Below are 13,176 nucleotides of genomic sequence, written 5' to 3' on the forward strand. Positions count from 1 at the left end.
ACAATGGGTCAAGCATTTGCACAGTGTTTTCCTAGGCTTCAATACCCACACATTGCTTAAAAAAAAACAAAACAAAAAAAACAAAAAACAAAAAAAAAACAAACAAACAGCCACCCCAAAACCACCTCTCCCAGAGAGAATCACGCGAAGTACATGATAGAAGGAGTTCATTTTCTAGCCCTCCACAGAGGGAAGGGGTACAGAAGAATTAAGAAGTTTGTAGATAGTAAAAAAGACAGAAGGCATAAGCTAGGGAAGAAGCAAAGGGAAATTGGGAAGAAAACCAGAGGGAGGGAACAGTCTTGTCAAAAGGAAGGAGAAAGACAGGTGGCAGGAGACAGTGAGGTTTAGTAGCAATGACACTGAAAAACATCACAGGAAAAGGCATCCACCCTGATTTGACAGGGGGAAAAAAGGTGGAGTGAAAAGTAAGAAGATATAACAAGTGAAATACAGCAAGTTACATTTTCAAAGATATTAAAATGATTGCAAATATGATCCAGTTAAACATAGTACAACTGGGTAATAGCTAATGGCATGTGCTTCCAGAATGTGTATCGAGACAAATGGCAGGTATTTTCAGGCTATTTCCCTGGGAAATATACCACCACACCTGCCCCCAAGAATTTTACATCCTGTCTGGTCCTCAACAATTAACATCTTCTGGTCTGCTCGAAAGGACACAAGGTGGTACCTGCCAACACGAGCTAAAATAACAGCTGCTTGGGCCTCCCAGTTGGCATCCTTGTCAGCTTCAGACTAAACTTTTAACAGATCTAGGCTGAATCCAACATCATCCTTAGAGGTGAAAAAAAAGAGACAATACAACGGACGAATAGGGCACTAAATTGGGAGTTTGATGACATTGGTTATATTCCCAAGTCAGCCAACAATTTGTTGCAACCCTGCAAGTCACTTCAACCTTCCTTACCTTGTCACTTAGTTTAATACCTCTGGAATAAAAGCTGTCTTTTACAGTTCCTGCACATAACAGCACAAATATTGTTTGGTTCCATTAGATGTTAGCATAATTCACAGGAATGTGTCCTGGCATAGCCGATTCAAACAACATCTGCCAATCATCCAGGGCTGTTGTATCACTAGTTCTGGCTGATGCCACTCCCAGGGCTTCAGGAGCCCAATCCTATGGAACAGGTCCAGATACCTGACCCTGACCCACGGATACCCCTGGAATTCCCTTTCTCTGCAGTGTGAAACATGCTCCAGGGGCAGCTGGAGAGTGCAAGCAACCCTGGGCTATGGGGGTCAGGCTAAAACAAAACAGACGTCCCCGGTGATAAAGGCACAACAAACTTACCAAGAATTATTGCACAAACATTTCCGGACAGTTGGGGTACAAGAGGCAAGGACATTCATTTGCTCATGTTTTGTGCCATCATTAATTTTTTCCTGGTGTGACAGCGATGGCATCTGTTTGTAGCCTATGTTCAGCAGAGAACACACTTCCAACTCAGAGAAATATCAACCTAACGCTTTCTACACAAAGCAGAAAAAGTATTTTAAGACGTTACTACCATCTACGTCTTTTCTTCATCATCTATTCCCACAGGAGAATTAACAAATCATAAAATAATAATTTTGGCATTACCAAAAATGTCTGCATCGGAACCAAGTTTGTGAAAGCAAATACAGATGATGCTGCAGCTCTCTGCATTGAATATGCAACACCTCAGTTTGAGAAAGTATCTGATCCAACCAGAATGTCTCTAGAGTCACAACTTTCCAGACAGAAAATACAAGCTGTCAAACACAAGAGACAGGCAGCCTGAAGTGAAGGGTATAAATGAACTGTTTTGGATCCATCAGAATAGTGCCAACATTAATCAAGGACAGAAAAATAAACAGCCTGCCACCTGCCTTTTGCTGGTCATACATTGCAGTATGTTGCAAGAATGGGAATTAGTAAAAGAAAAAGTACTAAAGCAGCGGTACTCAACCTTTTAGCCTCGAAGGCTGGATGGGCAGTGCATGGTCTGTCCATGGGCTGGATCTGGCCATTGGTCCCAATCTGGAGCCTGGGGCAGGTGCAGCTGGCCCTATCGAGAGGCCAGCTGCAAGTGTACATGGTAAGAATTTTCAGGTCACAAAAATTCACAAAGAGACCAGTTAGATTTAAGATTCATGCTTTTCTTTCAAGAGACATGCCAATCTTTCACTACGTAAAATGGAAACAAGCAAGTTCTAAATAATTCTCCTTGCACATTGAAAGTTATTTAAGAACTCTTGCATATTTAAAATTATTAAAAGTATGATGCTGCCTAAAAAAAGTCACACAAACTTGCTTACATGTTAGCCTGTGGAAAAGATAAAATCCATATGAATTACTGAGCTCAGAAAGGCATCTTGTTAACCTTTTATAGCAAGTGGTGCTCAAACTTTTGGCGCCCTGTACTAGCCTGGCCCTGCAAGCCCAATCTAACGTGTAGGGCCATGTTATCTGGCCCACTCAGAAATCTGGTATCAGGGGAGCAGCAACTAACACTGCCATTGTTCCAATACTGCCATACTTTTGGACCACATTTTGGACACTGTGGGCTGGATAACATTGTTCCATGGGCTTGCCAGGGGTTGAGCACCACTATGCTATAGCAGTATCCAGTAATGAAGAGTGGTCAGGGCTGGGGTGCACCAGACAGTACAAGAAAAGATTATTCTCTCTCTCTCTCTCCCCCTCAGAGTAGAAGGACTCTTGGAAATAAGTCACACCAACATAGTAGTAAGTAATACTTACCAGGAAACAAAGCAACAAGACACCAAATTTGATAGCATGACATCACATAATAAAATTTTTGAATATTACTTGATGAAAACACCGTTATTTAGACCACCTTAAAGTCATCAACAATTAACCTCTATCTGTTTGCTGGATTTTGGATAGCTTTAACTCCAGTTACTATGACTATGCACAATAACAGTTCTTCGATCTGAAAGCAGAAATATTTTAGCACCATATCCACATAGTTTTAATCACATCAAACCTTAGGTATGTGCCATTTGAATACCTACTGCCATTGATTTCAGTCGTTTCTAGAGCGGGCACCAGGGCCAGTTAATTAGTTTTCATCTGTTCTTAGCAGAGGACAACTTTAAGGTGTTAACACTATATATCTGTTGTCTATATATACTCCCCATCCATCCCCACAATGCAACAGAAAACCAGTATTTTAACTATGAATCCTTCTTGTGCTAGCAGCAGCCATGAAATATCCCAGTGGTAATAAGAGGTCTTCTGCATCATTCAAACAAAATTGAAATAAAAGTGTGGTTACATTTTAAAATGAAAGTTTAAAAATGAAGATGGTGTTTAAAAAAAAAAAAAAAAAAGAGACACAAATCAAGCTCTGCTCCACTTCAGCAATGTGTGCATATTTGCAAGTTCCAGGTGCTACATTATAAAGATTTTGTGGAGCTTTTGCATTAGCTACAAAAAGTTGCCAATGTATAAACAAGGCAAGGAAATGAATTCAAACTGGAAGTAGAATTGTGTTACCAGTGAAGAAGCTGGGAACTCAGTTCTGGCAAACTGATTACTGCAGAAATGGAGATCCTTGCTTGATGCCTAGCATGAGAAAAGCTGCATCCATTTTATTGTTAAATGCCATATGTAGTTATTGCTTTAAAAATAAATGCCAAAAGGAGGTGACACATGATTCATGTTCTGACTATTTCTAGAAACAGAAAAACCACTAAAAGCAACAATGCATATTAAATAAACATAACCCAAAGATAAAACACAGCTTAAAGACTTGGAACTAATCCCTCAATGCATTGAAAAACAAGAGATCACCTTTCAACCCTAGGTCATGCTGATTTGAACCTCACCTAGGATGACATTTGACAAAGTTAACATACAGTGGCATTTTCACAGGCCAGTTCCTAATTAGCTGGAGCCCACATAACTAAAAGCACTATCCTAACAGACAGGATGAAAAGAAAACTATTGCTGGAAGGGTTTTTCTCCCAGTCAAGTGATGGGAATTTTGCCTTCTGTTGATGTCTTCACTGTATATATCTTCTGGATAAGCTTGTAAATATCCATTTCCTGTACTGTTAATCCAGATGTTCTGTAAAGATATTCTCTTTTGCAAGTTTCCAAATGCTTTCCTGGTTCTGACATTTTGATTTTTATATTCCAGCCTACATGAGGCTGTCAGACTTTCAACAAGGAGTGTGATTTACCAGTTGTCTGCCACAATTAGTCTCACATAAGACTGCTAGATATTTATGGAAACCTTTTAGGCACTACATAAAAAGTGTCATGCTCCAAAAAAAGTTGCCTATAAAGAAATTTCTGCACTTCCATCTTTTTCTTTGGAATTTGGTAAGCATCAATTACAAAACTATCTATATTTAAGGTAGTGGCCAATTTAGGTCACATTCCATTACAAATGTCACCGGGAAGAAATGCATTACTGCAAACCACTGCATCTCTTTTTACTGGAAGATAGAGGGGTGGGGAAAAGGAAAGCTGGCACGCTACCCTACCTTCTCACTGAGGAGAGTATTACTCTACATAACTCTACTCCATAACAACTGCACTTTTATCTGGCACTTACACCTATGTCCAATGGAAACACTGATTATATGTCTACCTGTATATAATCCCCTGAAATACAAAAACATCATCTTCAAAACTAGGCCCTCCTGTAAATACATTAGTTGAACCCAAGCAAAAAAAGATCATTTAAAAAAATAGCTGAAGAGGAATATATATATATATATATGATTATTAAAATTATCTTCCTAAGAGAACATGCAGCTTGAACCACAAGTTCCCTTCCCCCTAGCATGAAAATTTCTTCCTGCTGGGACCTCAGTCTAACAGTACTAGCTTTATGACTTCTACCACAGGGAGAGGGAGCAAAAAAAATCTGTTACCAAGCACAGTTGCTCTTGCATCCTCTTTTCAGACATCCTGGCACCAAGGAATATATTTATTACAGGAAGAGATTGTGTACATTTTAGATATAGGAAAAAATATATAATTTGGCCAATATTTTAGTCATGAATTAATATTGGTAGACGTCACCTGGTAGCATCTATCAAGAGTGCGGATACCTCCTCTGCACTCCAGTAAGCCTAACTGTAACACAGAATGCTGAGCAGGAGAAACATAACATGAGATTCTCTCTTCAAGCTCCTGATGAGAGAAAGTGGAAATAAGGTAGAAGGAAACAAGCTGGAACAAAAACTAAAATGACAGGGAATTGTCCAAGCTTTCTTACAGATGTTAGATTTTTCAATGAATGGGAACAGGCAGAACTAGGGAGATTAGAAAACAATATCTAATATGGATTTGAAATCTCGTCTCCAGTGCAAACAACGATAAAAACCTGTAGCTGAATTAAACAATTTCATAATACTGTTTTTTGGATACAGGGGAAACTGAGATTAATACTATAAACAAACATTAGCGTGGATACCCCTCTCTAAATCATAAAAAGTCTGTTTTATTTTTCAAGATTACACTAATCAAACATGTGGGCTTTCATTGACCTAACATATGTAAACCAATTGCCACTGAAAAGGAAAGCATTTGATTTGTACAAAGAGGACTGAATTCTGCTCTCATTTCCACAAGTGTAGGCTCAGAATGACTCCAATTTCACCCTGATCTAACTGAGAGCAAGATTTGGCTCTCCTATTTTTATTCACTTGTATTTTTTTTAAACAGAGTTCCCAGATTAAAAACTACAACCTCCCATTTTAATAGCTCTGAGGGAAGCCCTTCAGTCAATAAGAAAGCAAACATTAAAAGCAGAGGAGAAGACATTAAAAGACCTGCTCGGGACATTGTTTTCCCTTCAACTTTTGTTTATTGATGTACTGAACATGAAAAAGTACAAAGGATCCAAACACAAAAAAAAACATGTACAGCCTCTTAAATACTCAACAGAATATATTTTCTATTCCAACAGATGTGAATTAAGTCATACTGTACAACTTCAAATAAATACCAGCCTTACATTTTATTAAGTGCTCTGATAAACACTGTAAAGTGAAGCCCAATTTACATGCCTTCTCATCAATGCCTTTGTTTGCTACAGTAGTATAGGAAAGAAGCATGTAGCTACTGCTTTCCCCACATTGGAAAGGTTTTTTTCCTAATAAGTATATACAATCTTTAATGCACAGGATTAGCTTTGACAATCTAAATGCACCTAAGAATGAGAAAGTGCTCAGGAAGCCAATTGATTTTTGAATAGCATTGAGTGGGTCAGCATGAAAACTCGCTTATTCACTTTAGCACGCGCTTCACAGTATATGTACTGTACTATACTGAAAAATTTATAACTACAGTTTAAAAGAATAAGAACCAAAAGCAACTGCAAAGATAATGTACAACTATGTTATGCATAGCACATTGCTTTTTCTAAGGGGAAGCATATGAGCATCTCAGTTTATACAAAAAGCAGGACGTAACTATATAGTTGTCAGTGCATCCTGGTGGGGGCATTATAGCCCTCAGCTTTTTAAAAAATTTATTATAAGCTAGATGCTAATCAGAAAATATTTTGTATTTTTTTCTTAAATTTCTTCAATACATGGTAAAGACTTTTATTTCCCCAAATAGTGATTTAAGCATCATACAAAGTTAAATTTCAATAGCATACAGGTATTTATGATTTTTGTATGAAAAAATGTAAGGAAATTTGTTCAAAACCTATGGTTATACTCATTTTTACCACAAACATATTTATAAACAAAAATGTAGCATCACCATAAACAGCTGAAGCTAGACTATCTACAGACAAAATTAGCAACAAATCTGATGCACTGTAAATTCAAGTCCTCAGGACAACAAAAATGATAAGCAGACCTCAAGTAACAATGTTAGTGCCATTTACAAAGAAAAGAACTCATACAAAAACATTCAAAAATCTGAACATCACTTGGCATGTAAGTAAAAAATAAAACAAAACAAAATCAGCTGAAAGGTTCATAAACGCAAGGTCTTATTTACATTACACAAAGCTCAGGTGTTAGCCTAACGTAACTTTCAAAATGCCTTCAAATATATCCAACTCAGACCGCTTTTGCCGATTTGCTGCAGTGCAAACCATGTGCAACGTCTTTTCTTAAGACAAAACAATTCTTCAAACAATACTGCAAGTACATCACTAAACACCATGAGCTCTATCTGAAGGGAATTCTTTAGGAAGAACAGATTTTTCCCCCATCTCTCAGTAATTTAAATTTCTTGCCTGCTCTTATATACTTTAATTTTCATTTGTTTCAAAATCACAAATTAATGTGAGCCACCTATCACATAATAACCAGGATGATCAGAGACTACACTGATGATTACAAGAGTGAAATCAACAGTGCTTCTCATTGATTCTACTTCTTAATACAAAGGTCTCAAAAGGATTTCTACATCATAAATCTTTCTAAATTTCCCCCAACCACTGCAAATTTCCTGGTAAGTTTTAAAAGCTCACTAGGTGTCATATGAAGAGATTTCTCAAAGTATTCAAGTCAAAATATTTGTTCCAGGACCAGTAAAAAGTTTCTCCAAATTTTTCTTTTTTATAAAAATAGATGCTTTTTTAAACCCACATCAAAGAGGCTCTTATCTCTTTGGCAAGGTACTGCTTTACGAAAAGTTCTCCAGTATTCTTACAATAAGCTTTTATAATGTAACCCCCCTTCCCCAACCCAAATCATAATTACAAAATAAATACTGTTTATAACTTTATAAATAAAAGTGTAAACTTCAAAATATTTTTTTGAACAGAAAAAACCAGCAATGCATTAACCGTAAATTAAACACAAAACCTAATCAGAAAAAACACAACATAAAAACAACCAACTTAAAGATTATAACACAAAGCCTCAATATTTACTCACAGGTTCAAGGCAGTCATGTAAAAAGAAAAGAAACTTCTTCCCTTAGCTGAAACATTTTAAAAGGTCCACCTTCTTCAAAGAAGGCAATAGAATGCATTGTGACAGGTAAAAACCCTGTACCTTTTGTCCATATTCAAACATAAAAGATATTTAAGAAGTTTTAATTCAAATACTAGCAATAAAAAAATCTCACATTTTCTTAGGATGCTAAGTAGTCATTTTATCCCCATCTCAACACTGACTTACAAAGACATTTACTAATGTATAAAGTTTCTCTTAACTTGCCTTTGTTGTATAGTTTTCATATATAAATGGATTGAGGATAATTCATTAGGCTTTGTGCGTTTTGTTTGTTTTAAAGGAGACCTGCAGTACTCTGTCCCCAAGGCGGTATCCATTCAGGCTGGCTATTGCCATGGCTGCCTCATCATAGTTTGTCATAGTCACAAATCCGAAACCTTTGCACTTGTTTGTGTTAAAGTCACGGATGACCTTCACATTGGTTACTGCTCCAAAGGGTCCAAACATTTGCCACAGAATGCTCTCATCTGCATCAGGTGCCAAATTGTACACAAAAATGCACCATCCTGTTCCTGCATGTCCAGGGATATTAATTCCAGCCAAACTGGTCATTCCATCAATGGTCATTGGAGAAAACCTACTAAACAATGTGGGAAACAAACAAAAACAGAACGAAAACATCAAGAATAAAAAAGGGGCAACTCACAGCTATTTCTGCCAAATCATTAATAAAAACAATACAAGCTACTAATGGTTTGCATGAACAGTCAGCCAGTTTAAGAGGATGTACTGTAAATTGTTTCAAAGCATACAGCTTCATACACAATATTGAATGGCACTACAGGTAAAGAAGTGTTATACCTGGCTAGATGAAATAAAGAACACTCATAAAAAGAAAAATACATGCTACAGCAATTGATGATGATTAAACAAACAGGCCAAGAGGAATTCCATGGAACGGATACAAGAGGATCTCCCTTTAGCAAATGATGCATCAAAATGAACAGTTTCAGTTGAATGTCTCAACATGCAAGAATCCAACACAAGCCTTATGGGAAAAAAAAATAAAGTGACAATCATACGTTCTCTAAAGAACTAGTTTGTTGTAAAGTTATTATGAACCTAATGATTCTTCATTACCTCTTTACTCCATAAGCCATATTGAGCAGATTGTCCAACCTGCAAAACATTTAGCAAAGTGTTCAGTCTTCAGATGTTTTCCCCTATTTTTCTTTTCTTCTTTTTCCATTTTTTTTCCTCAACTAAGCACACTATTGTCAGTTTGTATTTGAAAGATGCAAAGGCTGAAAAAAACTACAGCTAAAAATTGTGACAACCTGCCATACCCAATATGGTTATTGTAAGAATGGCATCTGCTCACATACAAACACTTGGATGTTTTAGTTTTGTATGGAAACTTTTTTTTTTTTTTTTTTTAAATCACCAAATCAGGGCAAGATGGCATGATACGGTCAGTGCATGAAGTTACAGTCACTAGTGGCTACAACATTAAAATTCTCCAAAGAGAAGAAACCTTTGGGGCCAGTATACCTTATTGAGATACTTAATATGTAAATAGGGGACATGTATGCCCTAATTTTTGTTTTAGGGACGTTTTATATTTTTTGTTGTTTTTCACATATGGAAAATTAAATGTTCAAATGTACTGAGGTATAAAGGCAGGCCCGGTATTATAGCTTTACATATTCCCCCTTTCAGACCAAGAACTTGTTAATGGTTGCGCAAGTTTTCCTTGCTCATCTCCAAATCTTTTCAAAAGTATTGGGAATCACTTGAAATATAATAGATGCTAGAATGCCCACATATCTTGGAAAGCTTGAAGTGCTATAAATTAACATAGGTCTTTGGGTAAATGTGATATCTTTTATTAGACCAAATAAATAGTTGGAAAAATTGTTCTTTACAAGCTTTCAGGCACAAACACCTTTCTTCAGGCATAGTGAGAGTCTACTGGTGTGTATGTGAGCTCTCCTGGGGTGGAATAGAAGCTTAAGCCAATATGCAAAATACAAGTCTGTCAAAATGCAAATGCATGGCAGGGAAGATCAGAAGAGATAGAAGTTAATGAATTAACACCTGACCTAATGTTTCTTCAAGGTTGAGGCTGGCCTCCCTAGATAGGCTTAGTTGCTTTCTGGGAAAACTCAGCGTTGGTAAAGAAAACCAAAGAAAGTTACCTACTTAACAGGAGCTCTGAAATAGGGCCCTGTAATATTAAACACATTTGAACATTCAGTAAGAGGCAAAAGGTTATTTTATGCTTAATCTCATTTTAATAAAGCAGCTGTCTGATTTCTCATATTATGCATCCATTCACAATGCATTTTAAATCTTGCCACCCCTAAAGAAAATGTTTATATTGTGAATGGTCTGAATTCATCCTGTACCTCACTCCAAAGCAAAACAATGCTTTCCAAAAAATCTTGTTTTGTCCAGCAGAAACATATTTACCATCTGGTTAAATAGTACAGACATGGGGAATTATGCTCAATTGACAAAATGGGAGTTTATTTTCCTATGTATATTCACTGTTAATCTGCTGAACCAATTTTCAATTAATATTTATGAAGGCACTTTGTTTCTTTTTCTAGTGGATGAAATCTCCATTGCAGTCACCAAATCATGTAATGTGTGTCACTGAATGAGTAAAGGGTAATAACTTGCAGCAACCACTTGGACAGACTTGGATCTGCTCCACCAATACTGAGGTGTAACCCCATGATTTATCTATTGAGATCTCTATTGTACATCATGTTTCAATTTGAGCTACTTAAAAATAATTAAGTCCAAACACAGCCCAAACCCTCTAGCCAAGTTCCAGAGCTGTAGAAAGATGTGGAATATACACTACATTTTCTGAGGAGGTTTTTGGTTTGGTTTGTTTTTTGTTTGTTTGTTTTTTGGGGGGGTATTTGTTTGTATTGGGTTGGGGGGTTTTTTTAAATCATTTTAGAAACATTAGTGGTATTCCAGGGCTTTTGTTTTTCTTTTTTTGCAGTGCATCTCCCTGGGATATACCAGTCACTTATTTATCATAACGACAACTGCCAAAATCAACTGAGCACCACCAGTGGTGTTGTAGGGGACTAATGCTACTTCATAGTTCACTAAATTTAAAGCCTCTTTCAAGGAACGTAAGTTTATTGCAAGCAACATTAGACACTGCATTGTTTTCTGCCTGCTCAATGCCTATCCAAGAACTACTTGTGTATCCATTGCAAATTAGAATGCGTGGATTTTTCCATAAACACCAAAGTGAAGAGCAATTAAATATTCTATATTGCTGTGTGGCCTCCACATAAATCAAAATCAGAATACGTATTATGTACTTTCTGTATACCACATCCTGTCAAGTATTCAAGAATTTTTAAAAAGTTAAACACTCCCTAAAAGTATTTGCTATAGTACAGTTATAAACATTTTTTCTAAATTAGAGCACCTAAACCGCAGAAGCACTGAACACTCACAGTGATTGCACACTTCCTTGGGGGGGCTAAGGCTGTGTGTTGCCTCTGTAAATGGGAGCAATTATCTGGGCACCTTAACTGTCAAATGCTGTTTAAATTCCATATATCAGTTATCAGTTTAAATTCCATGCTTAATATTGAGTTTATTTTAAGTAAACGTGAAATTGCAGGCAGACCTCAGCATTTAGCAAAAGGAAAAGGCATACATGCCATATAGCCCCTCCCCACTACATGTAGACTTTATACTCTTGTACTTATGCTGGTAAAGTGTACAAGGCCCCACTTATATAATGAACATTTATAAATTACTCCACACACAGCATAGACAGCTACACCGGTATAACAGGTACCTTGCAATCCTACAGGTTGACCTCCTTTGCCCTTTGGAAAATTGGTTTCTACCCACATAGCGGTGTCCAAACTAGGGCACTGCACAGCCATAACTACATTGAGATGGTAAGAGATGTACAACATAGTTGGATAAACAAGACCTAAGCAGAGCCCTTCCAACATACTTCGTGGTGAGCCTGGCCTAATTTCTGCTTTAGGGCAACTGAATTGTGTAGTGCGTTATACTGAAAATTCTTTGGGTGCTTCAAGGTTGTAGAAAAAGTTTTTGTCTGTTTTTGAGGGGCGGGGGTTGTTTGGTTTTTCTTTGGGGTTTTTTTTTTGTTTTGTTTTTCACAAGTGGCTTTGGGTGCCCCAAAAAGCTTTGGGCACTCAACCCAAAACCTATTTCATTTAGGAAATAGTCAGATGTCCAGGGGGGCAATGTGGATCTCATCTGAGGAAATACAGGAGGTACAGGAAGAGAGAGGGGAGGGGAAGGGGAGAACAGTGAGAGTGCAACCTATAATCTGCATTTAGTATGCCCAATAGGAGAAACTAGATTTGGAATGGCATGAACATCACCCTTCTTTAAAAGCATGCTCCAAACCTAGGAGCCCCACCCCACCCCTCAAAAAAACTGAGGCTTATACACTATTAATGCTTTCAAGGAAATCTTATTTGAGAATTTTATTAAATTAAATAATTAGAGTATAGAATTCCTTATGCTTAATTTGTTATTAAAATAAAATGTTATGCTACCATGCATTTTCAGAGTGCCACCAAACCACAAATCTGAAGTGGATACCTACACTACAAAGCCACTGTGGGGAGGTGGGGGAAGAAGGGGGAGGAGGCTGCAGGGGAGGTTTTGCGGGTTAAGACAAATCAATTTGTGCTTTCAAGCAAACCAAGCCTGAACCCAGAAAGATGTTTCTGAATACAGAACAAATTATTCAGTTAGATGCTTCGGCTAAGTAAAGTAGTCCCCAAAATCGTTTTTAAGGAGAGATAAAAAAAAATAATGGGTGCCAAAATTGCAAAATATAAACTGCCGTAACTATAAATAAATCAAACTTCTTCCTGTGCAAGACTCCAAGTCACTGTATAGCCTCAATTAAACAGTCATGTTTCTCCCCACCCCCATTTGTAAAGTGGGGAATAATCACTACTTACCCATTTAATCAATAAAGGGTTAATGAGATTCGATTACTTAATCTCTACATAAGAAGTTAAAAAGATTGAAGTTTTTTAAATAGCTCACACTTCCCTTAGGATTACCATTCCAGTTTACTTGCATGCATCATAACATACAAGTAGGGTCAGACGGGACCTTGTAGATCTTCAAGTCCGACCCCCCTGCCTGGGCAGGAGAAAAACTGGGCTCAAATGACTCCAGCCAGGTAGGCATCAAGCCTCTTCTTAAAGACCCCCAGGGTAGGAGCCAGCACCACTTCCCTTGGAAGTT

The 13,176-nt window shown here is 37.3% G+C and overlaps 2 protein-coding genes across 7 annotated transcripts in view; both read right to left on the reverse strand.

Moving 5' to 3' along the window:
- Positions 1–13,176, reverse strand: part of INO80 (INO80 complex subunit) — a 317,697-nt gene that overhangs the window by 170,408 nt on the left and 134,113 nt on the right. The gene's annotated exons all lie outside the window — the stretch shown is intronic.
- The window catches only part of ELAVL2 (ELAV like RNA binding protein 2), an 81,682-nt gene continuing 74,323 nt past the window's right edge, over positions 5,818–13,176 (reverse strand). For 2 of the 5 annotated variants that reach the window (XM_019519034.1, XM_019519032.1), the window contains exons 6-7: positions 9,034–9,072; positions 5,818–8,533 (exon numbers count right to left, since the gene is read on the reverse strand). In XM_019519034.1, the coding sequence (XP_019374579.1) occupies positions 8,203–8,533; positions 9,034–9,072 (370 nt within the window). In that variant the 3' untranslated portion in view covers positions 5,818–8,202. The remainder of the gene's footprint in view (positions 8,534–9,033; positions 9,073–13,176) is intronic. The other 3 variants (XM_019519033.1, XM_019519036.1, XM_019519035.1) reach the window with 3 other exon arrangements.

The sequence above is a fragment of the Gavialis gangeticus genome, unplaced genomic scaffold, assembly GCF_001723915.1.
Source record: "Gavialis gangeticus isolate Ggan-Ray unplaced genomic scaffold, GavGan_comp1, whole genome shotgun sequence".
NCBI classification, from domain to species: Eukaryota; Metazoa; Chordata; order Crocodylia; family Gavialidae; genus Gavialis; species Gavialis gangeticus.